This window comes from Marmota monax, unplaced genomic scaffold, assembly GCF_021218885.2.
Source record: "Marmota monax isolate L192 unplaced genomic scaffold, Marmota_monax_Labrador192_F-V1.1 WCK01_AAM20220418_F8-fsc00072, whole genome shotgun sequence".
Lineage (NCBI taxonomy): Eukaryota > Metazoa > Chordata > Mammalia > Rodentia > Sciuridae > Marmota > Marmota monax.
In genome coordinates this window covers 9113773-9139467 of record NW_026692356.1, presented here as the reverse complement: position 1 = coordinate 9139467, position 25695 = coordinate 9113773, and the positions used below count along the sequence as shown (strand labels likewise).

The following is a 25695-nucleotide window of genomic DNA, read 5'->3' as shown; positions in this document are numbered from 1 at the left end:
CGCGCTCTCCTGAGGCCCGCGCTCCTTCACCCTACGCCGCGGACCGCCCCTCGGAGTCAGCAGAGGTTGTGAGTGGCGGTGGGCTCCTACGGTCGGCGGGTTTCAGCGGTGTGCGGCCAGGCTCCGCGCAGCCGCCGCCGTGGCCCATGGGCAGAGTCGGCCAGGCAGGCCGAGTAAGTTGCGCTCCGACGGTTCTGGCCGAGAGGCCTGACAGGATCGGGACCCGGGACCCGGGACCCGGGGCGGGTGCGCTTTCCCCGGCGGCGCGGGACTTGAGGTCGCGGCTTTAGGCCTCGGCATCAGGGGTGGGCGTATTTTGGCCCGGCGGCTGGGTCCGCTGGCGGCCTCTCTCCGCCTCGGGGTGGGTCCCTGGCTTCCTGCGCGCCGCGTCCCGGCCCCCGCTCCCTCGCCCGCCGCCTCCACTGCCTCCGAGCTCCTCGGGCCTCGCCTCTTCCTCTCCTCGGGTCTGTGTAGATCTCTTCAGGACTAACGAACGCGTCTTTCTCTTCGCGGGCCACGTCCTGACGAAGCCGCCCATCACTGGACCCCAGTGACCTGGACCGCCCCCTCTGTGGCCTCGCACAGCAGTCCAGGGCTCGGGGAACGGAAGGAATCGAGTCGCTTTTCTCTGAGGGGCTGCGGATGTTGGCGTCTCTCGGGAAACCGGGGCTCTCTTGGACGCAGGAGGACGGTGGCGGCCGCGCCACCGCTGTGGCCCTGGTTTTAAAGCGGTGTTTTAGCGGTCACGGCCAGTGCTCGGACGGTTTTTGAGCATCCCTCGTTCCCCACTGTGTGCTGCCACCAGGGGCTGCAGGTTGAATGAGCTCTGTCCCTGCTCTGGCGTCTGGTTTCTAAGACGAGGCTTGAAAACTCAGGCCTGTTGGTCTGAGGAATAGAGTGGGATCTAGAAAGGCTTCAGAGAGGAGGCGATGCGTATTTTGAAGCTTGGAAGTGTTTTGTTAAAAGGGCGAAGTGGGGGAAAGAGCCCCTTCAGAGGAAATAAGAGCAGAAGTTAAGCACCGCAGGGCATTTTGGAAACTTCAGGTAAGGCAGAGAGAAGGGTGAAGGTGGCCAGGTCAGCTCATGGAGGACCTCAGAGGTTGATAGGGGAGCGCCTTTGAGTAAGGTGCGTTCTTTCTTATTGCTGGAGCCAGACATATGGATTGAGAATTAGGATTTCCTAGATAAGGGCAAGATTCTGCATCTCCTCGAGTGGATGGCTAGATGAGCACTGTCTTCCTGCAACAGGTGGAGGGTGAAACCCAGTTACCCGTTTTTACTGGAAAAAAAGATTGCCGACATTTTGAGTGGAATAACGAGTTGTAGGAAATAGGAGGCAACATGTTGGTAACCCAAACAAATAACGTTTTATTTTTAGAGTTTAATAAGCGGTGTGCTGCATGCTGCACGGTTTAGGACAGAGAGTAGGTTGTGAGATAGAAAAAATGAAAAAGTAAAACAAGATGTAAAAGAAACATGAACAGAGAAGAGCAGCTTTGATTGTGGGGTTCTGTGGAATCAAAGAGCCTTTGTAGAGAAATGTTGAGAGAATCCTTGTACATTCCTAAATGTAGCTTTGTATAAACTGGCATTTTTTTCATCTGGTTTGTTTTAATTACCTTCCAGCTTCTCCCTGCACATGAATTTTTCAGACCTCATTCCATCAATAACCCCTCAAACCCTGCACGATAGTAAATAGGAGGAGGCTGTTTTGTTACACACCCAAGTTATAGGTGACTCTTAGAGGTTTGTAGTACACTCAGGGCTGTTATTTTGGTAATAGCAGAGCATCAGAGTAATAGGAAATACTAAAGTGTGACAAGTGTAGCAGAAGAAGAGTTATAGGAAAAATTGTTAAATTCTTTTAAAAAGTCATAAAAACTATACATGAGACAGATGCATGTTATAGTTGTATATTGGGTGAACATCAAAGTGAACCATGCTTCTTATTTCCGTTTCTGTTTCTTTCTGTGTACATTTGCCATATTCTTCAGGCTTCATTGGTGCAAGTCTCATTTTATGATTGAATATTTATTTAGTGATTAAAAAAAATTTATTCTTACCAAGCCTACTGCTTTAGGTGTTCAGATCTCAGACCTGCACTCATTATTTAGTTGTATGGTAATGGTAGTTTTCTCTCATTAATTTGTGTATACAACTTAAGTTTTATTACACCAATTCTACTTACCTGTGTCCTTAGAAGGCAGATCTGTAGATCTTACTATTTCATGATAACCTGTTTTAAATAGATGAATTGGCACATTCTATCCATTCTCTGAAACACTTACAAAATATTTATACAGTGCTTACAGTGTTCCAGGCATGTTGATAAGCTGGAGATATAAATATGAAGAGTTAAAGAATCCCTACTTTTCAGGGGTTCATTGTATAGGAAGAGACAGATGGGTGTAAACTATTAGGCAGCAAAATATACAAAAACTGCTGTTGTGAATACCTAGTTATATTCAAGGAAAACTAATCATGGATAGTTAATTTTAATGTGGGGGTAGTAGTCACTAAAGACTTCTAAGATGTCCTTGGAAAAAATAAGTGAGATGCTTCTGAGAAGATTTCTTCCATGTTCTTTTCTCCTGCCAGTTGGACATGTTTTGAAAAACACTTTGCAGCTTAAATGGAATCTTGAAAAGTCATTCGTGTTTAATTCTGGTAGGAACATGTTTATTGTTTCTTCTTTAAAAATTGAGACATACTTGAAAGATGAAGTGATCAACACTTAGTGCTGCCATAAACAAGAACTAAATAGCAGATATTTTAAAGAATTATAAAAATCAGCTACTTGTATTTATTTATATTTGATCTTGGCTTCTTACAGTATATCCATATGTTAAGATGTTCTGCTTTTTATTCCTTAGCACTGGACTTCATGAAATAAATATGTCATCTAAGTAATATTACATTAATTAGATTAAGTTTGGGTCTTGGTAGAGTCTTGTTAATGCACTTATATATCATTGGTTGCAGTGGGGAAAGTTAAAGTATGGTATATTCATAAATGCTAACTATATACACATCTTAAGAAATAGATGAACTCAATCTAAGTAAATAAACTTATATAAAAAAAGAAAGCAAGGTAATAATGAGAACAGGATTCAGGGGAAAAAATATCACATAAATAGAATAGGGAGTTTTATAATAGAGTGTGTTTTTTTGTCCAGAAGTGTTTCTTTTGAAGAAATATTGAGAGTTACATATCTAAAGTAGAGTTTGGTTTGGGTTGCTTTTTTTTTGGTCATAACTTTGTTTGTGAATTTCAAGAAAGCATTACTGTTTATATTTGTTTTTCAGACTGCATTTGTCTTCTCTTGCCATTTCAAGAATAAAAAGGGGGTTGAGGTTGTGGCTTGGTGGTAGAACACTTGCCTCACACATGTGATTTTTGTGAGGTTTGATTCTCAGCCTCACATTAAGGAAAAAAAAAAAGTCCATTAACAACTAGTAAAAATATTTTAAAAATAAATAAATAAAAAGGAACATATGAGACCATGATTTGTTAGGCTTTAGTTTGGTAACCAAATGAATTTAAAAAAAGGCTCAAAAGATTAAGTTAGATGAAAGGTAAAGTCATTTTTGATGTAGGTTTGAGAAGTACAGTGGTAACGTTGGGCATTTGGTATTGTTTTTCCTTGCTCTGATCTGTTTTTTTTTTCGGGTTAAAGTTCAGGGATGTGTATCTATAAACAATGAGTTTTGAAATCTAGGTGAGCTGGAAGAAAAGCTGAAACAGAAGCCCAGAAGCCATTTGATGCAGTGATCTTCCTTCTGGCCAAAAATCTCTAGTGAGATGATTGGGAGGGCTTTGCAAGTAGAGAGTACATTTGGCCTAATTACCTCTTTAGTGCTGGGTTAGACATTGATCTTGGTCTGGGAGTAGAGCAGTGGACGGAACACACTGGATTTTGATTTTCATGAAATAGTTTACAGTAGGATAGTTTAAAATAGGTTTAGAAATAGATCCCCAGGGGATTCCCTTTAAACCTTTCAAGGCATGATTGTATTTCAGCTGTAGCTGCCAAGAGATGGAGTTCATTACTTCTTGATTTGGCCTTACTGCCTTAAGCCTAGTGTCACAGTATGACCAAACTTTGACTTTGGCTCTGAAAGCAGTGGGCCTGCCCTGTTGGGGATACTGCTGTCATCTGAGCTGGTGAGTATAGGATAATCTATAGATTTGCCTCCATTTTTATCCCATATACTCTAATAAAGCCAGCTTCAACACTTCTTGTTTAAAAATTAAAATTAAAATGGAGAAAGTTTGAGTAATTTCAGGGTTCACGAATGAAGAAATGAAAGAAACCTGGGGGGAAAAAAAAGCAATTGTTTCTTAAAGTACTGACTTCATTCAGTAATGAGACCAGAAAAGCCATTCTGAGCCAGTAAAAGTTTATGTGCTCCTTGTTCCCTACCTAAAGCAATGTGGAACTAAGGTCAGAGAAGTCACTGGGGTAGCATCCCCTTAGAATATCTATAATGGGAGGTCTGAGAAATACAAATTCACCAAAAGGAATGTTTGTCCTGAGTCAAACTCCAACAGGTGTGTGTGTGGTAGGGGAGTGTAAATGTACTGATAACTACATTTAATATGCCTGGCCTGAAAAGGTTTAGCAAATGCTTAACCCTTACCATTTCTTTTCCTTTCTTTTTTAAAATTTATTTTAATTAGGTATATGTGACAGCAGAATGAATTTTGATTCATTATACACAATTGCAGCACAACTTTACACTTCTGTGGTTGTACACGATGTATAACCCTTACCATTTCTTGTTATTACTATGAATTTCTCTGTTTTGCAAGGGTATTGTATATTGCAACAATCTTATGTAGATTATTGATTATCTCTGGTTATGAGGAGGTCACAGTATTTAAGATACAGTGCATCTACTCCCTCAGAAATCATAATGTACAAAATTACAGCATTTGTGAAATGATCTGTCATCTTTTTCTTTTTTTTCTAGGAATGTGTTTTAATTTTTTTCCTTATTGTGCTAAACCAACTTGGTAGCTGGTCTTTTATATAAAGTTTGTACTTTTTGCCATTAACTTAAATGAAACTTAAAATATTGGCTGTATATTTAATAATGCCATGAATCTTGAACTTCCATCTTACCTCATTATATTCTGTAGAACTGAAGAATTTTACTTATGAATTACTTGACTACATGATCTAATAGAAAAAAATTAACTCTACAGGACTGTTTGTGAAATGTTGCATGAGTATAGTTTCATGTATTATTAGGAACCCGACCTTGGTGATATTAGGGGTCTTGGCCATTCTTGTTGAAGGACCCTGGACCTTTTACCTCTAAAATTTCATGGCATTAATTGTCCATGAAAAGGTTCAAAATCTTTACTGTATTTTATGTTTTTTAATCTCCATACGGCTTCTCTTTCAGCATTAGACTAAAAAGATGTCCCTGTATGATGACCTGGGAGTAGAGACCAGTGACTCAAAAACAGAAGGCTGGTCCAAAAACTTTAAACTTCTGCAGTCTCAGCTTCAGGTGAAGAAAGCAGCTCTCACTCAAGCAAAGGTAAAAACAAGCCCAGAGAGGGAAATCAGAAGTCTGCAGAGCATGTTCCTCATTACGGTTAAAATAGTTTGGTTTAGAGTATTCTGCTTTTTTATTGGATAAATAATATGAGATAGTCATGGGGAAGAGGTATGAAGTATTTAAGATCTCTTTGCTTTTCCTGATTCTTGAGAACTATTTCCTGGAATAAGAATGAAGAAAAATAGTGCTCTCAACTTTTCGGCACAGTGAGAGCACTATTTTGAGCACTATTATTTCGTTAATAAATGCTGATTTTATAGCTATGATCCTGACATTTTGGTACTTTCTGGTTCTGGGCTGGGGCCTCAGGAGTGTGAATTCTTAAGTAGCATCCTTTTGGTTTGTTGCAGGTGCTTTAGAAGAAGCTCTAGAAAATAAGCTATTGTGTATACATCACTGGGGCTCACATGGTGATGAGTGTATCAGGCTTAGGTAGTCTGGATGGGAATTGCTTTATTTCCTGTTGTGTATGTGTAGCACATGGCAATATCCTTGAAATAATTAAACATTGAAAACACATATTTAACTAGGTAGTTATTAAAATGTTATTTTTTTGTTGAATATTTTTAGGAATGAAAATGGTATTATGCTTTGCTTATTGTTTAAGGGTCCTTATGTTTCAGAGCACACATCCGTAATAGAGATTATATTCCCTCTAATGGGGCTAATATCCGTCTTTAAGGGATAAAAAGATCTTGTTCTTTGTATTTATATTTGTGTATAAGAACAGATATAAATATTATACATAAATATGTAGTATGTCTTTAGTTTTAAAATGTCACGGAGCAGGGGAAAATGTATTAAAAGTCTCCTTAAGGTGGGTGCATTGGAACATGCCTGTAATCCCAGTGATTTAGGAGGCTGAGACAGGAGGATCCAAAGTTTTGAGGCCAGCTTCAGCACTTGGAAAGGCCCTAAACAAGTTAGTGAAATCTCAGAATAAAAAAGACTAGGTGTGGCTGTGGTAAAGTACCCCTGGGTTCCATTCCCAGTACCAAAAAAAAAACAAACCAAAAAAACCCACACAAAATCTCTTTAACAGGGGAGGCAGTAATGAAAGAAAAATTTTGTAGGAGATACACACTGAAATAGTTACTGATAAAATTATTTCATATAGGATTTCCTTCAAAATAACCCAGTCTTGGGCAGAGGAGATAGGGCTGTAAAGGAAATAAAACTGAGTTGATTTTTAAAATTCTAATTATTTTTGTTTTTCATTTATCACAGCATCAGTAGATACACTGAAGTACTTATATTCAATTGTTTGGTATCACAGAGTAGGAGTAGGATACCCATAGTGGAAGCAACACTGTCTTAAAATTTGTGTTTGTTTTTTCTGTTCTGTTGATTAGTTTTGTTGTTGTTTGTTTTTCTCTAAATTTATCATTACCAGATTGAGGTATTTTGAAGTTAGGTTTTTTTCTCTCTTTTTTTTTTAATATATTTTTTTAGTTATAGTTGGACACAATATCTTTATTTTATTTTTATGTGGTGCTGAGGATTGAACCCAGGGCCTTGCACATGCTAGGCGAGTGCTCTGCCTCTGTGCCACAACTCCAGCCCCAAGTTTTTTTTTTTTTTTTAACTGTGGATTAGACATAGGGGTACTTTACCACTGAGGTATATCCCCAGTCCTTTTTATTTTTTATTTTGAAATAAGGTCTTGCTAAGTTGCTGAGGTTGTCCTTGAACTTTTCGATTCTCTTCCCACTATTGTTTTTTTGTTTTGTTTTGTTTTTTGAAGAGACATTTGTTTTTTAAAGCAAACTTTTTCATCGCAAGTGAAAGAAAGGTTAGCAAAACAGAGTTTTAAAAATTTTAAAATCTCTAAATTTCATGTAAATTTTGCTTTGTACATAAGGAGCATAATTAAGGTTTTAGGTTATAATACCAATACCTTTTCATGTATTTCATTCTTCCCTCCCCCTTGTGGTATTGAGAATTGAACCTAAGGATACTCTGCCACTGAGCTACATTCCCTAGCTCTTTTTATTTTTTATTTTGAAGCAGGGTCTTGCTAGGCTACCCACGCTGGCCTTGAACTTGTGCTCCTCCCGACTCTGCCTCCCAAGTAGCTGGAATTACAGGTGTGTGTCCCCACTTTGGCTAGTATATTTTATTCTTCAAAGTCTAATCTTTTTTTGTGAAATGACTCCAACAGGAAATTTTAATATTTACTAACATAAACTTTATCTCTAAATAGATATAATTATTGAAATATCTTAATGGATGGTAGCAAAATAGGAAAGTAGAAGCCAACAAAAGATATAACTGGACAGACTGAGTATAAAATACTTCTTGGAGGTTGGGAATGTAGTTCTTGTCTACATGCCCAAGTCACTGGGTTCAATCCCCAGTACCACTCCCCCCCCCCAAAAAAAAAAATTATTTATATAATTCTTTTTTGCCAACCTAAAAGTTGACGGGTTTTGCACCCATTTTTTTAAATGGCAGATAATTTGTTTCTTCCTGCCCGCTGTAATTCTTCCTTACTTTCTGTGTCTAGCAAGTCCCACCATTATTAACTCTTATACATGCACACAATTATAACAGAATAATTTGGTCTGTTTCATTCCCTAGTACCTATGCTTTAATAAATTGTTTTTATATGAAGTCTAAGCTCTCGGTGTATACCCACTTCAGTGTTTACTTCAGTCTTTTTAATTTATATTTGTCTTTTTACTTCTCCAAGTATTTTAATGTCACAAATCTCTTTTGAGATTTGAGATTTCCAGAAGATTTTAATTGGTTAAAAAAAAAAAACGTTGCTTGATAAATCATTTTTACTTTCTAATAAAAATTTTGAGATTACTATATGTATGGTTTTTTTCTTGAAGGGAAGTTGAACTACATTGCATTGATTCTCAGGCTGTTTAATGAATTACTCAGTATTAGCTTAACCTAAGCAAATGTATAAAGGTATTTGATGGAGAAAAGTTTACCTGTAGGTAAAATATGGAACCGTGGTTTCATTTGTATCTCTTTTTAAAAATACATGCCAAATAGAAAAAAAAAATAGAAAAATCATGATCCTAATAACACCCCCTGTCAGTTAACTTTTGGTGTTCACTTTATGATTTACATATTTGATCATTGGATTACGTTTTGTTGCATATGAGTCACCGCAATTCCCGGGTACCTGATAAACTGGTAGACAACATCATACACTATGTCTGCTGGTGTATTGCAGATGAAATACACTGTCCTCACTGTGAAGTGTTCTGAACTAAAAGCCTTATCCTGAACCAAATCAAACCTCTAATGTCCAGTTTTCAGGAACAGGGTGAAGAAGAATAAGTTAAACTAGATCACCAAGAAGTTATTAGATCCAGATTATGCAGCATTTTAAAAGACAGTATCAGAGGAAAAAAAGGAAGGAGATGATGGTGGTAGTAACTACAGAAAAGAAGAACTGTTCTAAATCAAGACCTTTATAAATCAAACTAGTTTCATAAACTTTGATAGAATCCTGATTTTTTTGTTTCAAAAAAAGACACATATTTTATATATATATATATAATTCAGTTTGGAAAGTCTGAATATGAATTGGATAGGAAATGATACAGAGGCATTATTGTGTTAAAAGTATTTTGGTTTCATGGGAGAATTTTCATAGTTTTGGGGAACAAGTTCATAGTAAAAGAGGTAGGGAAGGATTATATATCCTAGCGGGAGAGAAAACGCCACTAATCCTTAAGTATCTTTTGCCCGTTATATCAAAACATACCCATTCTTTGTGAAAGAGCCACAAAATTAAGGTGTAATGTGCTGCAGATTTATCATCCTGTGGTTGAAAGAGCTTTCACATTTTTCACATGTAAATTTAAATCACCGGGACTAAGTTTACTATAAACCTTTCAGAAAAACTGGAGGAAACCTGGTGTTTCTTAACAGATTGAAGAAAACTGTATGATTCCTGGGTGCTTGGCCACTCCTGTGATCCCAGCTACTGAGAAGCCTGAGGCTAGAGGATTTCAAGTTTGAGGCCAGCCTACATGACTAGCTAGACCCTGTCTCAAAATAAAATTAAAAAGAAAAAGTGTATGATATAGCAATGATTGACTAAAAAGGCTGTTGTTTTGAGATTATGATTTTCACATGTCTCAAAAAGTTTTGAGACCAGAAAAAACATGTTGCAAATAGTATGAATTTTATTTTGAAACTTCAGTGTACTTTTTCTTGTTTGTGATGATTTTAGAGCCAGAGGACAAAACAAAGTACCGTTCTTGCCCCAGTCATTGATCTAAAGCGAGGTGGCTCATCAGATGACAGGCAAATTGTGGACACACCACCACATGTAGCAGCTGGCCTGAAGGTAAGCCCGTATACCCCTGTGTACCTGTGATCTTGATAACATTTTCCTGCTTTTCATATAATTTTGTTTTACATGTGTGTCACTCTTTAATAGATTGTCTATTCAATAGGCCTTTAAATAGTATTATTTCCAACTTAGTTTTTGCTTTTGTTTTCTCAATTTAAAAACATCTATTTAAAATAGTTATAGAACAATTAGAAACTAGAGATATGCAAAAAAGAAAAACAATTTTTCAGTCCTACCCTCCAGAAATTAAAAACTTTGAATTTCAGAATGTCTTTCTATTATATGGCTTCTCTGCATTCTTCTCTAATTTGCTTTTCTCACTTAACATTATCTGCATTCTCTTCTCTAACTTGCTTTTCTCACTTAATGTGTTATGACTATTCATGAAATATAGGACTGTGTGATCATTGTAATGGCTTCACTGTATTGCCTAATATGAATGTACTATAATTTGGATGAGTTGTTTCTAATTTTTGCTGTCATCAACAGTGTTGGTGCTTATTGTTTTACTGTGGATTAAAATAAAGAGGTTTATTAAAATGAAGAGGTTTAGAGAAAAACACAAAATCTTCTACCACACCAACCTTTATTATCCCAGTGATTTTACGTAAGCTTAAAAACAAACAGATATGGTGAGCTCTCTATAAGCTGGGTTAATAAGGATTTAAAAGGATAACTCAAAATTATTAAAACTGGGCAATATAAAGTACAAAGAATTTAGTATAAACTGTAGTTAAAATATGTCCACTCTTTAGGTATATAGTTATCTTTCTACAGATGGCATTCAAATAATACAACTGGTAGTTTATAAACAGTCTTTTTTTTTTTTTTTTTTTTTTTTTATTATTTATTTTAGTTTTCGGCGGACACAACATCTTTGTTTGTATGTGGTGCTGAGGATCGAACCCAGGCCGCACGCATGCCAGGCGAGCGCGCTACCGCTTGAGCCACATCCCCAGCCCCTATAAACAGTCTTGTGCTTTGCACAAAATTGCTTGACGAAAGTCAAAAGATTAATAATGGATAATGCTATTATTGTTGACTTTTTCCAAGCAAAATACCCCTGCCATGGTCCCTATGTCATGGTCCCTCTCCTCCTTCCTTCATTAGAAAGGGCCAATCAGACTGAGAGACACTGTCCTGGCTGCATTCTCTCTCTCCCCCCCCCCCCCCCCCAGGGTTTTTTGCTTCTTGCTTTCATTCTGAGATAGGTGGCCGCTTAGCTCTTGGTAACCTTTTCTGGCCACAGAAGCTGGTGCTGCTTCTGAGGGCTATAAGTCCCTCAAGAGGACAGATACCTCCACCCTCAGTGGAAGTAGCTTTTTGCTGATTCTTAGTCATTTAACATTTCTTTTTCTCATAAATTTGATACCTATTTTTTTCTCACTATATCTAATAAAAAATTGGTTCATCATCTTTTTGTAATTGTAATTCTAACACCTATAATATTGTTTTCCACTACCACCCCACTTAATCAGAAGCATTTTTTTTTCTTGTTACACAGAGTTTTCATGACTGATTTTTAATGGTAAAATATACTGATCAGGTGAATGTATCAGAATTTACACAAGTATATCCTAACTTGGGAATCATCTAGATCTGCTTTTTCATTGTAATTACTTATATGTTAATACTTTAGTGAACTCTACAGAGAGCTTTTGCTATGTTTATAGTTATTTTTGGGGGGTTGATTTCCTAAGGTGGCAATTAAGAGATCAGTTATTTCTATGGTTTATCAGTTATTTTGGTTTGTTTTAGGTCCAGCTTGTTTCTAACAGTAGTCAGTATCACCTACAATATATCAGTATTTTAATTTTATTACACTCTTCCCTCCCCAGTTTGGGGGTTTTCACATTTTAATTTTTTTTAATTGAGCAAGCTGCTTTATTCTTTTTTTTTTTTTAATTAAAAAATTTTTAGTAGTTGGACACAATACCTTTATTTTTTTGTGGTGCTGAGGATCGAACCCACTGCTTTGCACGTGCTAGGCGAGCGCTATACTGCTGAACTACAACCCCAGTCCTGCTTTATTTAAAACATTTGAAAAAGGGTGGTTTAAGTCAGGCTTGGTGATGTACACTGTAATCCTAGCTACTTGAGAAGCTGAGGCAAGAGGATTGCAAGTTCGAGGCCAGCCTTGGTAATTTAGTGAGACTTATCTCAAATTTTTATGGGGGTGGGGTCAATGAGTGCTGGGAATGTTGCTTAGCATTAGAGCATTTGCCTAGCATTTGTAAGGTCCTAGGTCAACCCACAGTACTTTAAGAGATGAGAGCGGGTCATTATTAAGCTTAGCAGGGTTTATAATGTAAAAGTTGTTTCCCTGCAAATTTTGAAATGACAAAGAATCAACCTTCATGTTGACAATTTGTTCTCTTGGGTACATTGTGATAATAGTATTATATATATTGAGTGAGTGACTGTTAATTCACTCTCCAGTCTTAATGACTAAAAAGAAATTTCATTTATGTGCTTGTCTTTTGAAAACATCTTCTATTTGAATACGAATTTATGGCTTCTTTGGGAGCCCCTTGTTAAATTTTCCAGTCATAGGACCTAGATGGTGATTATGGTTATTTTCCTGATCACTTTTACCAGATTATAAAGGTTCCTAATTTTTAGTCATAAGGAAGTGGTTTGCATTTGTTTTTAATGCAGAACTGCAAACCTCAATAATATAGTACGGTAATAGTTAGATTTAGATCTGTTGATATTGAATACAAGCTATGTTGATCATATAAAGTTTTTAAAAAATATTTTTAGTTGTAGATGATAACAACACCTTTATTTTATGTATTTACTTTTATGTGGTGCTAGGCAAGTGCTCTACCATTGAGCTACAACCTCAGACCTCATATCAGTTTTGATCTTCAATACAAAATACGTTTTACATACAGTTTTCTTGGCTGTGATACTACTGGATAGTGTACTTTCTGAAAGAGGTAAAGACTTGAACACTTAAGGACACTAATTCTAACCTGTGCTTATTCAAGGCCTCTGTGTAAACCAATGAAAGCAACTTATTTTTAGAGATAAGGAAGAGTTATGCTAAGAAAGCTAAGAAAAGAACGACTGGAGTCTAAGGAAAGTTGTTGCATCTAAGCTCACAGGTTGAAGCTATCCACCCATGGTAAAGTTTGTTTCAGTAGTGTGCTTTCTAGTCACTTGTGCCCTTCCTTTTGTTTTTCCAATTTTTTAAGGCTACTCCTTTTTCCTCAAAGAACAGTCCAAGCTTCTAGAGAAAATACAAAATGCTGTCATATCTAATCTTAGTGGGCCTTAAAAATTTATGATGCTGTAAACAAAATTATGTCTGTGTCAAACTTGGTGCCTGAAATGCAGTGAGTATTCCAGAGGATTTAGAGCAAGAGGATACTTTCTGAAATACTTTCTGTAAACAGAAATACTTTCTGTAAACAGTCTAAAGTTATTCTACTGAATGATGACTTTAAGAATGATTGTTGTTTGTGAGTTTTTTTTAAAGTTATTCAATGCTTTTCATAAATAATTTCTTCTCCCTCCCCCACCCCCACCAATCCCATACTAGGGATTGAACCCCAAGGATGCTTTACTACTGAGTAACAACTTTATTACTGAGTTCCCAGCCTTTTTTATTTTTTATTTTGAGGCAGATTTCTGCTAAGTTGCCTGGGCTGGCCTTGAACTTATAAGTGTGCACCTCCTGGCAATAATATTTTTTTGCTTCGAAGAGCTAGTGTCTAAAATTTTAGTTAGTGATGTCTTATATAGGAGTTCCTGATAAATACCATAGTCTATTATGAAAATAGTGCTAAATTAAGAGGTGGCATTCTCTATCAAGGTTCTGCTGCCACCTAGCTAGGTATGGTGTTCTTAGGCATTTGTTTTCCCTTCTATAAAATTGTATTTGGGTCCTACATGATCTTTAGGGTCTCTTTTATCTCATTCTTGACCTTAAAATTCTTTAAGGTAACTTTGAGATATAAATATGATATTTACTTTGATATTTTTACCTTCCTCAGGACCCTGTTCCCAGTGGGTTTTCTGCAGGGGAAGTTCTAATTCCCTTAGCTGATGAATATGATCCTATGTTTCCTAATGATTATGAGAAAGTGGTGAAGCGCCAAAGAGAGGAACGACAGAGGCAACGGGAGCTGGAAAGACAGAAGGAAATAGAAGAAAGGGAAAAGTAAGATTTCACTTGGATTTGAATAATTTGCTATTGAAATGTTCATTACAATATTAATGAATGAACTATAGTCCTAACTCTAGAACTGAAGTTAGTTACCATGGTTACCATGATTTGACTAATCAGCAGAAGGAATCACATTGTTTTTAAGAATTTGTTGTTATATCCCACCCTGATAGCAAACTACAGCAGTTCCTTTGGTGGTGGTGGGAGGGGGGACAATAATGGAGATTGAAGCCAGGACCTTGAGCTAAGCACTCTACCACTGAGCTACACTCCATCCCAGTCCTTCCAATGGTTGTGGGTTTTTTTGTTCTGTTCTTTTTTAAGTAATAGATGGGCACAATACCTTTATTTTATTTATTTATTTGTTTATTTAAAATTATTTATTTTTTAGTTATAATTGGACAAAACACTTTTGTTTTATTTATTTATTTATTTTTATGTGGTGCTGATGATTGAACCCAGGGCCTCGCACACACTAGGCAAGTGCTCTACTGCTGAGCCCACAACCCCAGCCCTATATGTATGTATTCTTACATGGTGTTGAGGACCGAACCCAGTGCATCACACGTGCTAGGCAAGTGCTTTACCACTGATCTACAACCCCAGCCCTTCAGCAGTTCTTTTATAAATGCTAAAAAACTAATGTATAAATTTTGGGTAAGTTAGAAAAATAAAAATCTGATTTTGAAGGATATTTTTCCCCTATGCTATGACTCCTAAAATTATAACTCTTTGAAATACTTAAATATTATTCTTTCTAGTTTTGAACCAGATGGAATTTTATTTTTCCCCCAGTACTGGGGATCATACCCAGGGCTTTGTGTGTGGGAAGCAATACTCTCCTGCTGACCTATATCCCCTGCCCTCAGATGGAATTTTTTTAAACTTATATTTATGTTTTTGAAAAGTATGGATAAGTATTTGTATTTTTAATTTTTTTAATATCAAATTATTAATATATTAAATGCTAATATTTTGTTTCCCATTTGTTGGATCATGAGTAAATACATATCCTAGAGAATTAAAATTAATTAATTAAGCTATTACTATATTTATATGCTTTAAAAGTCAAGAAAACTTTCTTGCAAGTTATACTTATGTACCTATTTTTTCCTTTGTTTTGTTTTGGTACCAGAGATGCCACCACTGAGCCATATCCCTAGCCCTTTTTATTTTTTGAGACATGGTCTCACTAAGTTGCCTAGGGGACTCACTTAAGTTGCTGAGGCTGGCCTTGAACTTGTGATCCTCCTGCCTTTGCCTCCCCAGCTGCTGGGATTACAGGCATGTGCCATTGCACCTGGCACCTATTAAGTTTTGTTCAGTTTATCTTTGAATTTTTCTCACTTTTTATACTTTTGCTACTTTAATCTTAATTGGTTGTTGTTCAACCCCACCTCACAAATTAATAATTTATTGTGAAAGAGGTTTTAGATATTTTCTGGCCAAGAGGAAGTCAAGTTGACTTCATTCCAGCTTCATATCTGAAAATTGATTTATCCGTGATAAGTATTGGTTTCCTTTGTTATCACAGGAGGCGTAAAGACAGACACGAAGCTAGTGGGTTTTCAAGGCGACCAGATCCAGATTCTGATGAAGATGAAGATTATGAGCGAGAAAGGAGGAAAAGAAGTAAGGCATGAACATAAATAATGTTTAATATGGCACAGTCCTTCTGTTTGCACACTTAATTTGATGAATTGTTCATTTGACATTGTTTCAGGTAATTTTTTTCTTTAGAATCCCAGCAGTCTACAATTGCATAACAGTTTCAGCTTATATTGTTTTCTCATATATTATCCTTTGGGCTTCACAAACTTTCTAACATTTATTTATTACTTTGAAAGTAGCATAAAATCTGTTCCTCTACTTTTCCTTATCTGCAGTGCAGTGATTTTGCCTCTTTTCTAAAGTCTAGTTGCAGTTATTGTCAGCACTGAATCAAGACACCATCTCCAGAGCATGTTAATAACAAACATGCATGGATTTGAGGAAAACACTTGGTTTCTTGGAATGTTGCTTTCTTTTACTTGTCACCAGGGAAACAGGAATTAGCACAAGGTGCTTTGTAAGGCCCCTTCCATCACTACAGTTTGTAAGCAGAATTGTAGTTGTATTTAAGATATATTCTTGGAGTTGGGGCTGGGCCTCAGTGGTAGTGCACTTACCTGGTATGTGTGAGGCACTGGGTTTGATTCTCAGCACCACATATAAATAAAACAAAGGTCTATCAACAATTTAAAAATTTTTTTTTAAAAAGATATATTCTTAACTACCAGCAGTATGTAAGGGGATTGAGAGAATGGAGAGCTTAGCTTCTAAGTTCATGGTGTTTTGATTGCTGAGATTTCCTTGATTTAGTTGACTAGTTTGGTTGAGAGATTTAAGTTTTTTTTTTTTTTTTAGTTGTCAATGGACCTTAATTTTGTTTATTTATATGAGGTGCTGAGAATCGAACCCAGTGCCTCACACATGCTAGGCAAGTGCTCTACCACTGAGATACAACCCCAGCTCCCCAGATTTAAATGTAAATGAGGGATTTGACATCTTTTATTTGTATACTAGATAGGAGGCGCTGTTCTAAATACTTTTTGTAGATAATCTCCTTTAACTCACTCGCAGGCACTTTTACCTTCTCCAATTGTAAGGGTGAGAGACCTGGAGGCATATTTTTGCCTTATCCAAGATCTTTTTTTTGCCTGAAACTCTTGTTATAATATGGTATCTTTAACACAAAATCTATATGAGTAATCTCATGAAGCTTGTCATATTGCTACATATGTAATTTTGTTATATGAAGAGCAGTTTGGCTGAGAATAGTCTTCCCAAGCATAAAGAAAAGGGTGTTTTAGGATGAATTTAAATTTTAAAAATAACCTGTTGAGTTAAAAGAACAAGTTTATGATTTAAAACTCAAATTCTTAAATGTAAATTGTGAATTAAATGCATTTATACTTAACTATATGCTGAGCCCTATTAGCCACTGTAATTTTTTTTAAATGAGGTGTAATGTTAACATTTGTTAAGTGTATCTGTTTTTATCAGTTGTTGTGTTACACATTTTATGTCCATTATCTTAATCAACGTTTGTTTTTTATTAACATGTTTTATAGATTGAATATTTGTAGATCTCCTTTTTCCAGTCTAAAAATTGACTCTCTTTCTTGGAAGGAGGTGTGCTTTCTATATTGAGGACTTTTTTTTTTTTTTTAATTTATTAAACATTATCGAGAACTATAGTTTCTAATGAAAGGCTTTGTGTTTGACTGGCTTTTGGCTAACATTAGAGAAGTAGCAGCATTATATTCATGATGTACACAATAGTCCCACTTTACCGCCCTTTCATTTCCTGAAGTTTTGAGTTACTTGTTGTCAACTAAGTTCTGAAAATTACTATATAGTGCCATAAGGTATTCTGAGAGAGATCATATCACATAACTTTCATTATAATATATTGTTATAATTATTCTATTTAACTATTGTTAATCTCATTGTGCCCAATTTATAAATTAAACTTTATCATAGATATGTGTGGTATATGAAAAAACATAGTCTTTGTGGGGTTCATTGTTATCTGAGATTTTAGATATTCATTTGAATGTTTTGGAATATACCCTTGCAGATTATTGTACTACTATCAATAGTTGATGCTTATATTTTAACCTGATAGTAGCAAGTTTTCAGTATACTGAAGTTACTAGCACTAATTTTCTTGTCAGGGTCCATCAGTAATCACTCTTGGTCTTAATAACAAGATTGAAAAGAAATATAAGGGCTGGGATTGTGGCTCAGCAGTAGAGCGCTCGCCTAGTATGGGTGGGACCCGGGTTTGATCCTCAGCACCACAACACATAAAAATAAAGGCATTGTGTTGTGTCCATCTACACCTAAAAAAATAAATAAAATATCTAAAAATAAAAAAAGAAAAAGGAAAAAAAAAAGAAATATAAGAAGGGTTTTTTTTTTTTTTTTTTTCAGGTTTATATTTCTCCTTAAATAATTGCTGTCATTCAGTCCTGTCAAATTATTATGCATCTATATTGGCTTTAGAGTAATTTCCATTGTAAAACATTTTGTGTTCATGCAGAATACTTTTGTAGCCAATTTTAATTTGTATTTTAAAAAATTATTTCATTGATGGTTAAGCCATATGCATTATGTATAGTTTATCCCTAATAAAAATTTCGTATAATCTCCATTTGTGTCCTTTGATTGACAGATGGCAAATGGAAACAATCTCTCTCATCTTTTGGTTCTTTTGTCTCTACATTTTCCATCCAGAAAACACAAGCAGGAATAGTGACAATATCTAACAGGTTTTTCAGGAACCAGGATCCACACTTCCAAACAGATGCTCTGATAGATTCACTCTGATTATTTTCTCATCTGTAAACTGGAAACCCCTGTTTCCAAGGGTTATGAAGCCTAGATGAGCTCATGTATATTCTAGTCATGTATGTGTATCTTATTACACAAGTGATAAGTTATGTTACTTTGAGTTATTCTCTTTAAGTAACTACTGGTTCTCTGGATTGTGTAGTTTTGCCTAAAAATTCACTTGGCAATTATATTCTGGGACTCTTGAGTGCCTTTTGAAAAAAACAAAACAATTTTGTCTCTAGGTGTTGCCAATTTTTATGTGGTGCTGAGGATCGGTGAACCCAGTGCCTCATGTGTGCCAGGCAAGCGCTCTATCACTCAGCCCCAACACCAGCACCAGCCCCAGTTTTCTGTATTTTTCATCTTATCTTTAGATGTTTAATCTAAAAGTAGATATTAGAAGGAGGGATGAAGTAGCAGCTCTTTTCTGCTTCTGGGAGTATGGTATGGGTGGATAATATGACAGTTGAATTGTGTCACAGTTCTTGGGATTCTGGCATCTGAAATGTTTTCCCTCCTTTGATCACTACATTTGTTTTTCCAGGTATGGGAGGAGCTGCCATCGCCCCACCTACTTCTCTTGTAGAAAAAGACAAAGAGCGTATGTAGATCCTTTTCTCCCCCACTCCCTACCCCCCAATACAAATTTTTAACCCAGTTGTGGGAAATCTTAAGCTTGAAACCCTCAGTTTCCTGAATTTAGAGCAAAACAACCTGCACACCACTCCCCTAGCTCTGACCTTGGAGGCTGCAGTGGTTTGGGGCTATTGCTCCCTTACATCCCTGATACTTAAGCCTTTTTAATACTAAGCTCTGAGGCTTAAATTTTTATAGAGTAGAATCCATTTTTTTAATCAATTTTTTTCCCCAAGATTCATGTTAGGTTCATTTGGAGTTGAGTATATTCATGACCTTCCACAAGAGGGCAGTGCCTTCCTTTGTTGATCTCCCCCCCCCCCCCAATTGTTTCAGAACAGGTGAGTGTCCTTTTAGATACTTTGCCAAAACATGCCCTCCCACCGCTTATTCTCCCACTGAGCTATCCAGAATTTGGGGGTTAGTAGTAGGTTTTTAAATATCATGTTGACCATTTCCCCATGCTCTGGGTTGGGCCATACTTAAGCTGTCATAAGAAAATATAATTATCCATGGTATTTTTAAATACCTATTGTACTATTAAAATATCATTAAATATCTGTTATGTGAAAATAATTGACATACAGTAAACCCCAGTTGAAAACAATCTCTGGGAATGAGGCCAGGCATCTGGGTAGTTTAAAGCTTCCTTTTGATTCTAATGTGTAATGAGGGTTGAAAACCATTGCTCCAGTGTATGGTCCCTGACTCAAACAGCTTTATGATCTGTGAAACTAATGAGATAATAAGTTGGAGTCTTAAGACAGGTACACAGATGCTATGGGAGTCAGCTGAAAATTATATGGTATCTCTTTGGCGCATACAGGAAATCTTAATGATTTACACAAGAATTGTCATTTAAATGAGGACTCCAAAGGATATTTCATTTCATTCGGATGTCAGAGGACATTTAATGGGGATCTGAACAAGTAGAGGCAGTTAGAATCAGAAGGTTATTCTACTTTGGGTTAAAAAATATAGAGACAATAAATTGAGAGTTTTTTCTTGTGGTAAACAAAAGTGTTGGCTAAATCATTTCAAGATAATTAACTGATACAAGTACAGTTTCACAAAGTTTTGGTAGTATTTTTGTGAACCTACTTTATTTTTCTCCAATAGTACCCCGAGATTTTCCTTATGAAGAGGACTCAAGACCTCGATCACAGTCTTCCAAAGCTGCTATTCCTCCGCCAGTATATGAGGAACAGGATAGACCAAGATCTCCAACCGGGCCTAGCAACTCTTTCCTTGCTAACATGGGGTATTGGTTTAAGTGTTTTCATTTAAGAAAGTGTAAAAATGGTTTGAGAAACAGTGTAAAATAATGTTGGGGCTGGGTGTAATGTCGCATGCCTGTAATCCCAGCAGCTTGGGAGGCTGAGGCAGGAGGTAAAAAAAAAAAAAAAAAAAAATCAATTTTACAAAGCAAATTCAAAACCAACTTAAGCAAAAGTGAGGTGCTAAGCATCCCAGTGAGACCCTGCCATTCTGGTTTATAGGAGAAACTTTGGGTGTGTTCAGTCACATAAGTGCCTTGGTCAAGGATTAGTGTTCAAGTTATGTGAAGTACATTCCAAGATAGTACAGTTTTCTCCAAAACAGCTAATACAAGTTTTGATTGATTTAGATGTTATCATTATAAGTTTCTGATAATTTCTTATGTCCATTTTTATAACATTTGAAAAAAAAAAGTGATTTAGAGCTTTCTTCAGTTATCTGTAAAGGGTAAGTCACATCTTCTTTTCCTGACAAAATAGGTCATTTGTGGTAAGGTCATGGTTATATACTATTGACTTAAAACCTTGGTCTAACTCAGTGGTATAATGTTTGCTTAGCATGCGTGAGGTCCTAGGTTTGTGGGTGGGGGTGGTAGAGCAAAAATTGGACGTTTGTTTGCCAGGGTCTAAAAATCAGTTTAAGGTTGGTATTCAGATGAGATTTATGAATTTTCTTAAAAATATCTTTTAGCTTTTGATAGACCTTTATTTTATTTGCTTATTTATATGTGGTGCTAGGAATCGAACCCAGTGCCTTACACATAGAAGGCAAGTGCTCTACCGTGAAGCTACATCTCCAGCCCCAAGAATTACTTTTTTTTTTTTTTTTTTTTTTTTGACCCTGCTGGATTTGGCATTTCAGATAAGAGAATCTTTTATATTATTTACTCTGATGCTGTGAAGGGGCTATGAAGCAGTGTCACTGAGGTCTTTGTTTGTGTTGTTTGACAGGGTGCTACCTGTAATAGAAATGCTACTAATGAGACAGTCATACTTGATAATCACAGTGAGCCACTGTACATCTTTGCATCTGCTTTGGTTCTCAAAACCCTCAGGTAGCTGCTGAGTTAATGTAGATGACTGGCATTTGTGCATCTCAGGAGCATTTTGAATTCCTGAGTTTCTTTGTGTTCTATATCCTAGACCTGTGCAGTTCTATGTGGTCACTATTAGCCATAAGTGGTTATCAAATTAATTTGAAAAACAAATACTTAAACTTTAGTTCTTCAGTCACAGTAGTCTTATTTCAAGTGTTCAGTAACCATATGTGATTAATGGTTACTGTATTTGACAGAGTAGATGCAGAACATTGCCATTACTGGTGTAAGTTTAATTCCCTTTTAAACAAGCGTTAACTTATTTAATATTTAAATTATATTAAGAAACATGCAGTGTGGCGGGTGCGATGGCGTATACCTATATAACTCCAGCAACCTGGGGAGCTGAGGCAGGAGGATTGCAAGTTCAAGGCAAGCCTGGGCAGTTCAGTGAGACCCTGTCTTAAAATAAAAACAACAAAGACTAGGGATGTAGCTCAATAGTTGAGCATCCCTGGGGTCAATCACAGTACCCCGCTCTGCCTCCCAGAAAAGAAAGAAACATGCAGAGTGGATGGGGCACAATGGTACATGGGCACCCAGTTACTTGGGAGCCTAAGGAGAATTCCAAGTTCCAGGCCAACCTGGGTGACTTAGAATCTATCTCAAAAAGGACTATGGATATAGCTTAGTGGTAGAGTGGCATATGTGAAGCCATGGATTCATTCCCTCATGCTGCCAAAAAGAAAGTAAGATACAGTTCCTTCTTTTTTCTTTTTCTTTTTTTTTTCTTTTTTACCTCCTTGGAATAGCTTGTTCAGAAGACAATCTAAAAAGAACTAAATACATAAAAAGGTAGGTATAATTCTAGTGGAAGCAAGGTTTTGTGATTCAAGCCTAAGCAGCAGTCTTTGTTGGAAAGTGCCCTTGAGACCACCAGGCACCTCACAGTGGAAGGTGAAAGGTTTTAGGCTGTTCAGCCCTATTTACTTATTATTTTGAGACAGGATCTTGCTAAGTTGCTGAAGCTGGTCTCAAACCTGTGATTCTTGAGCCTCAGCCCCCCAAGGGATTTGGGGGTTAGTAGTAGGTTTTTAAATATCATGTTGACCATTTCCCCATGCTCTGGGTTGGGCCATACCTAATCTGTCATAAGAAAATATAATTATCCAGTAGATGATCTCATAAGGGTTCTTTCATTTATAAAAAAAATTTTTCATTGGAAATATACTGTTATTTAGAAAAATATAGTTATCTTCATTATCTGAAATTTCATACTTATATTTTTACAGACCACTGTTTTAAGTAAGTCTAGTTATAGGATATGTAGTAGTACAGATCCAGGAACACATAAGAAGTCTAGTGTTTTTTAACAGGAGTACTAGCGAAACTAGCATTTCCCCGAGAGTTAACCAAAGGATATCCTGGATTACACTTACATTTCTTTCTTGTCTTTTTTTTTTTTTTTTTTAGTACCGGGTATTAAACTCACAAGTAATTGACCACTTAGCCACGTTGCCAGCCCTATTTTGTATTTTATTTAGATATAGGTTCTCACTGAGTTGCTTACGCCTCAGCCTCCTGAGCCACTGCAATTACAGGTGTGTTACCACACCCAGCTTGTATTTCTTTGATCTAAACATCTTCCATCTAAACAGCTTCCATCTGAAGGCCTACCCATTGTTAATTGTATGTGACCTCATCAGGACCTTTGTGGAACTTATACTTTCTCTCTCCAGGAGATTATTGTGGTGTCCAACTTATACTATAGTTGACAATATCTACTGTAAGGATCCTTATCCATTTTCCCCCTCCTAGTGGCACAGTAGCACATAAGATCATGCAGAAGTATGGCTTCCGGGAAGGCCAGGGTCTGGGGAAGCACGAGCAGGGGCTGAGCACTGCATTGTCAGTGGAGAAGACCAGCAAGCGGGGCGGCAAGATCATTGTGGGTGATGCCACGGAGAAGGGCGAGTCTCAGGGTAAGTTCACAGAGAAGCCTCGATCCTTCAACCCAGAGGGAGAGATCAACCCTCCCTTCTGGCAAAATACGATAATTTGTGAATGATGCACTTCTACTTCTGTTTGGGAAGACAAGAATCTTGAGAATGATCTTCATTTTTCAGAATAGAGGTAGAGAAAATAAGTTCATACCTACCTTGACTAGACAGAGTCCTTTTAACTTGATAAAATATTTGTTTTCATAGCATGTAGATTAGAGACATGCACATTTTATCAGTGATTATATCTGCTCTACCTCCATCTTCTTCAATAGCTCTTTTTTTTTCCTGTCTTTTCATTATAGATGTAGTTGCTCATTTTCTTAGAGATTATTTGCTCTATAAGATCTTATATTACTTTGTAGTCTGTTCTAATTGGTGTTTTTATTTTCATTTGATTCTTATAGTCATTTTATACTGAGAACATTTGGGAATGAGACAAACATAGCATTTTAAGTAAAAAATTGAGTTGATTTTGAGTTAACTTAGCTGAATTCCCTTTTCTAAAATAGGAAAAAACACTTCTGGTAGCTCTATTGCATAGCTTATATAGGAAGCAGCCAGTCAGTGTAATTGTTAGTACCAAAAGCCAACAGTTATCCCAATTTGTGATAATATCTGAATTAGCAAGTGGCTAGATAATTAACTGCTTATTGTCCTAGGCTAGTGATCTTGGACTTTTAACTCCAAGGTAAAACTCACCAGTAAGGGTTGTAATCCATATGCTCTGTCAGCTCTTCGGAAAGAGCACAAAATTTCAGGTAATGGTAGACGCTAGAAACTTCCAAAAAATATTATGAAAACATACCGAAGCAAAGCAAATGTTTTGTAGCAGAGACTGATTGTATAGATGCTTGTATGTCTTAGTGACATAAATAATGGAGATTGCTGTTGGAATTAGTCATTATAATAGTTCTATAACATGTCTCACGATGTTTTGATACAGATGCATCCAAGAAGTCAGATTCAAATCCATTAACTGAAATACTTAAGTGTCCTACTAAAGTGGTCCTACTGAGGGTAAGAAGCAAAAGAAAGGAACCCCTGTCTACCTTGATTTTTGTGTCACCCTATTCTACTCTATCCCATATGCTTTCACCTCTACCAATATAAAAGTTAAAAATGAAACTGAAAATAATACTTTTGCAAATAATGCCTTTGGGGATCCCATATAATACTGATTTTTAGATTCGTTTCTTAGCTAAATACAGTGTTTGAGACATCAATGACCAATTACTTTAAAATACTTGAAATTGCTAGAACTTCCACTTAGTTCATTCATTTTGGTATGATGTAACTTTTCAAAGCCTAATGTTTGTGTAAAGGAATGCCATCTTTTGGGTGCTTGAAGGATAGATTTTTATTGTGTCATTTGGGATTAAGAACAGTTGACACTGAAAAATATTCTTGATTATGAAACTGTTACGTATTCGTAAATTATACTTGTTAGTTGATTTTTTGTTTGTTTGTTTATAGAACATGGTTGGTGCAGGAGAGGTAGATGAAGACTTGGAAGTTGAAACCAAGGAAGAATGTGAAAAATATGGCAAAGTTGGAAAATGTGTGATATTTGAAGTAAGAGGGTTTTGGGTTTTTTTTTTGTTGTTGTTATTATTGTTGGTAATATCTCAACACAAGTAATATCTCAATTGATAACTTTACTCATTGTACTTTAATTTCTTTTCCAGATTCCCGGTGCCCCTGATGATGAAGCAGTACGAATATTTTTAGAATTTGAGAGAGTGGAATCGGCAATTAAAGGTAAACTGCATAGCTAAATATTAAAGAATTTTTAAAAGTTGAATTTGTGACCCTAATCATTGTAATTAAAGTTATTATTTGTTTATTTTAAAGTTAATGCATTGTCTTATAGGATACCTGTATTAATTGACTGTCTTTTTGTTTGCCTTTTAGCTGTTGTTGATCTGAATGGGAGGTATTTTGGTGGAAGGGTGGTAAAAGCATGTTTCTACAATTTGGATAAATTCAGGGTCTTGGATTTGGCGGAACAAGTTTGATTTTAAGAACTAGAGTCATCTCTGATGATCCCTAAATGAGCTGCAGACTGAGCAAAGACAGAAAAAGGCAATGGCCTCTGTGGCTGTTGAATACTGAGACTCTTGGAAGGACTTCTAAGATATATGTTGATTGATTTCTTTTTTATTTTGTGATTTTTTTAATATAGTATAAAAATACTTTTAAAAATTCTTGTGTGCTTCTCTTTTTTATTGCTAACTTCTGGGTTGATTCTCTTCTTGATTGGGATTTCATGGTAATTCTCAATTGCTTCAGTGATGAT

General features: G+C 36.4%; 1 protein-coding gene across 3 annotated transcripts; it reads left to right on the top strand.

The window, feature by feature from the left end:
- Rbm17 (RNA binding motif protein 17) lies at positions 1 to 25603 on the top strand. Of its 3 annotated transcripts, XM_046442381.2 has the most exons (14): positions 1 to 173; positions 2599 to 2667; positions 4022 to 4165; positions 5413 to 5550; positions 9770 to 9886; positions 13894 to 14060; positions 15601 to 15698; positions 18991 to 19047; positions 20202 to 20343; positions 23215 to 23378; positions 24343 to 24416; positions 24873 to 24971; positions 25085 to 25157; positions 25311 to 25603. In XM_046442381.2, exons 4-14 carry the CDS (start codon positions 5428 to 5430, stop codon positions 25412 to 25414), a joined length of 1218 nt encoding a protein of 405 aa, XP_046298337.1. In that variant the 5' UTR covers positions 1 to 173; positions 2599 to 2667; positions 4022 to 4165; positions 5413 to 5427; the 3' UTR covers positions 25415 to 25603. The 3 variants fall into 3 exon arrangements, with proteins under 3 accessions (XP_046298337.1, XP_046298338.1, XP_046298336.1); XM_046442382.2 differs by lacking the exon at positions 4022 to 4165; XM_046442380.2 differs by lacking the exons at positions 2599 to 2667; positions 4022 to 4165.
- The last annotated feature ends 92 nt before the right edge of the window (positions 25604 to 25695 follow it).

Bases quoted from the DNA above. Each gene is read 5' to 3' on its own strand.
- Rbm17 (XM_046442380.2), top strand. From the start codon at position 5,428: ATGTCCCTGTATGATGACCTGGGAGTAGAGACCAGTGACTCAAAAACA. The intron at 23,379-24,342 runs GTAAGTTCACAG...GTTTTGATACAG, and splicing joins GGAGAAGGGCGAGTCTCAGG to ATGCATCCAAGAAGTCAGAT. The intron at 24,417-24,872 runs GTAAGAAGCAAA...GTTTGTTTATAG, and splicing joins CTAAAGTGGTCCTACTGAGG to AACATGGTTGGTGCAGGAGA.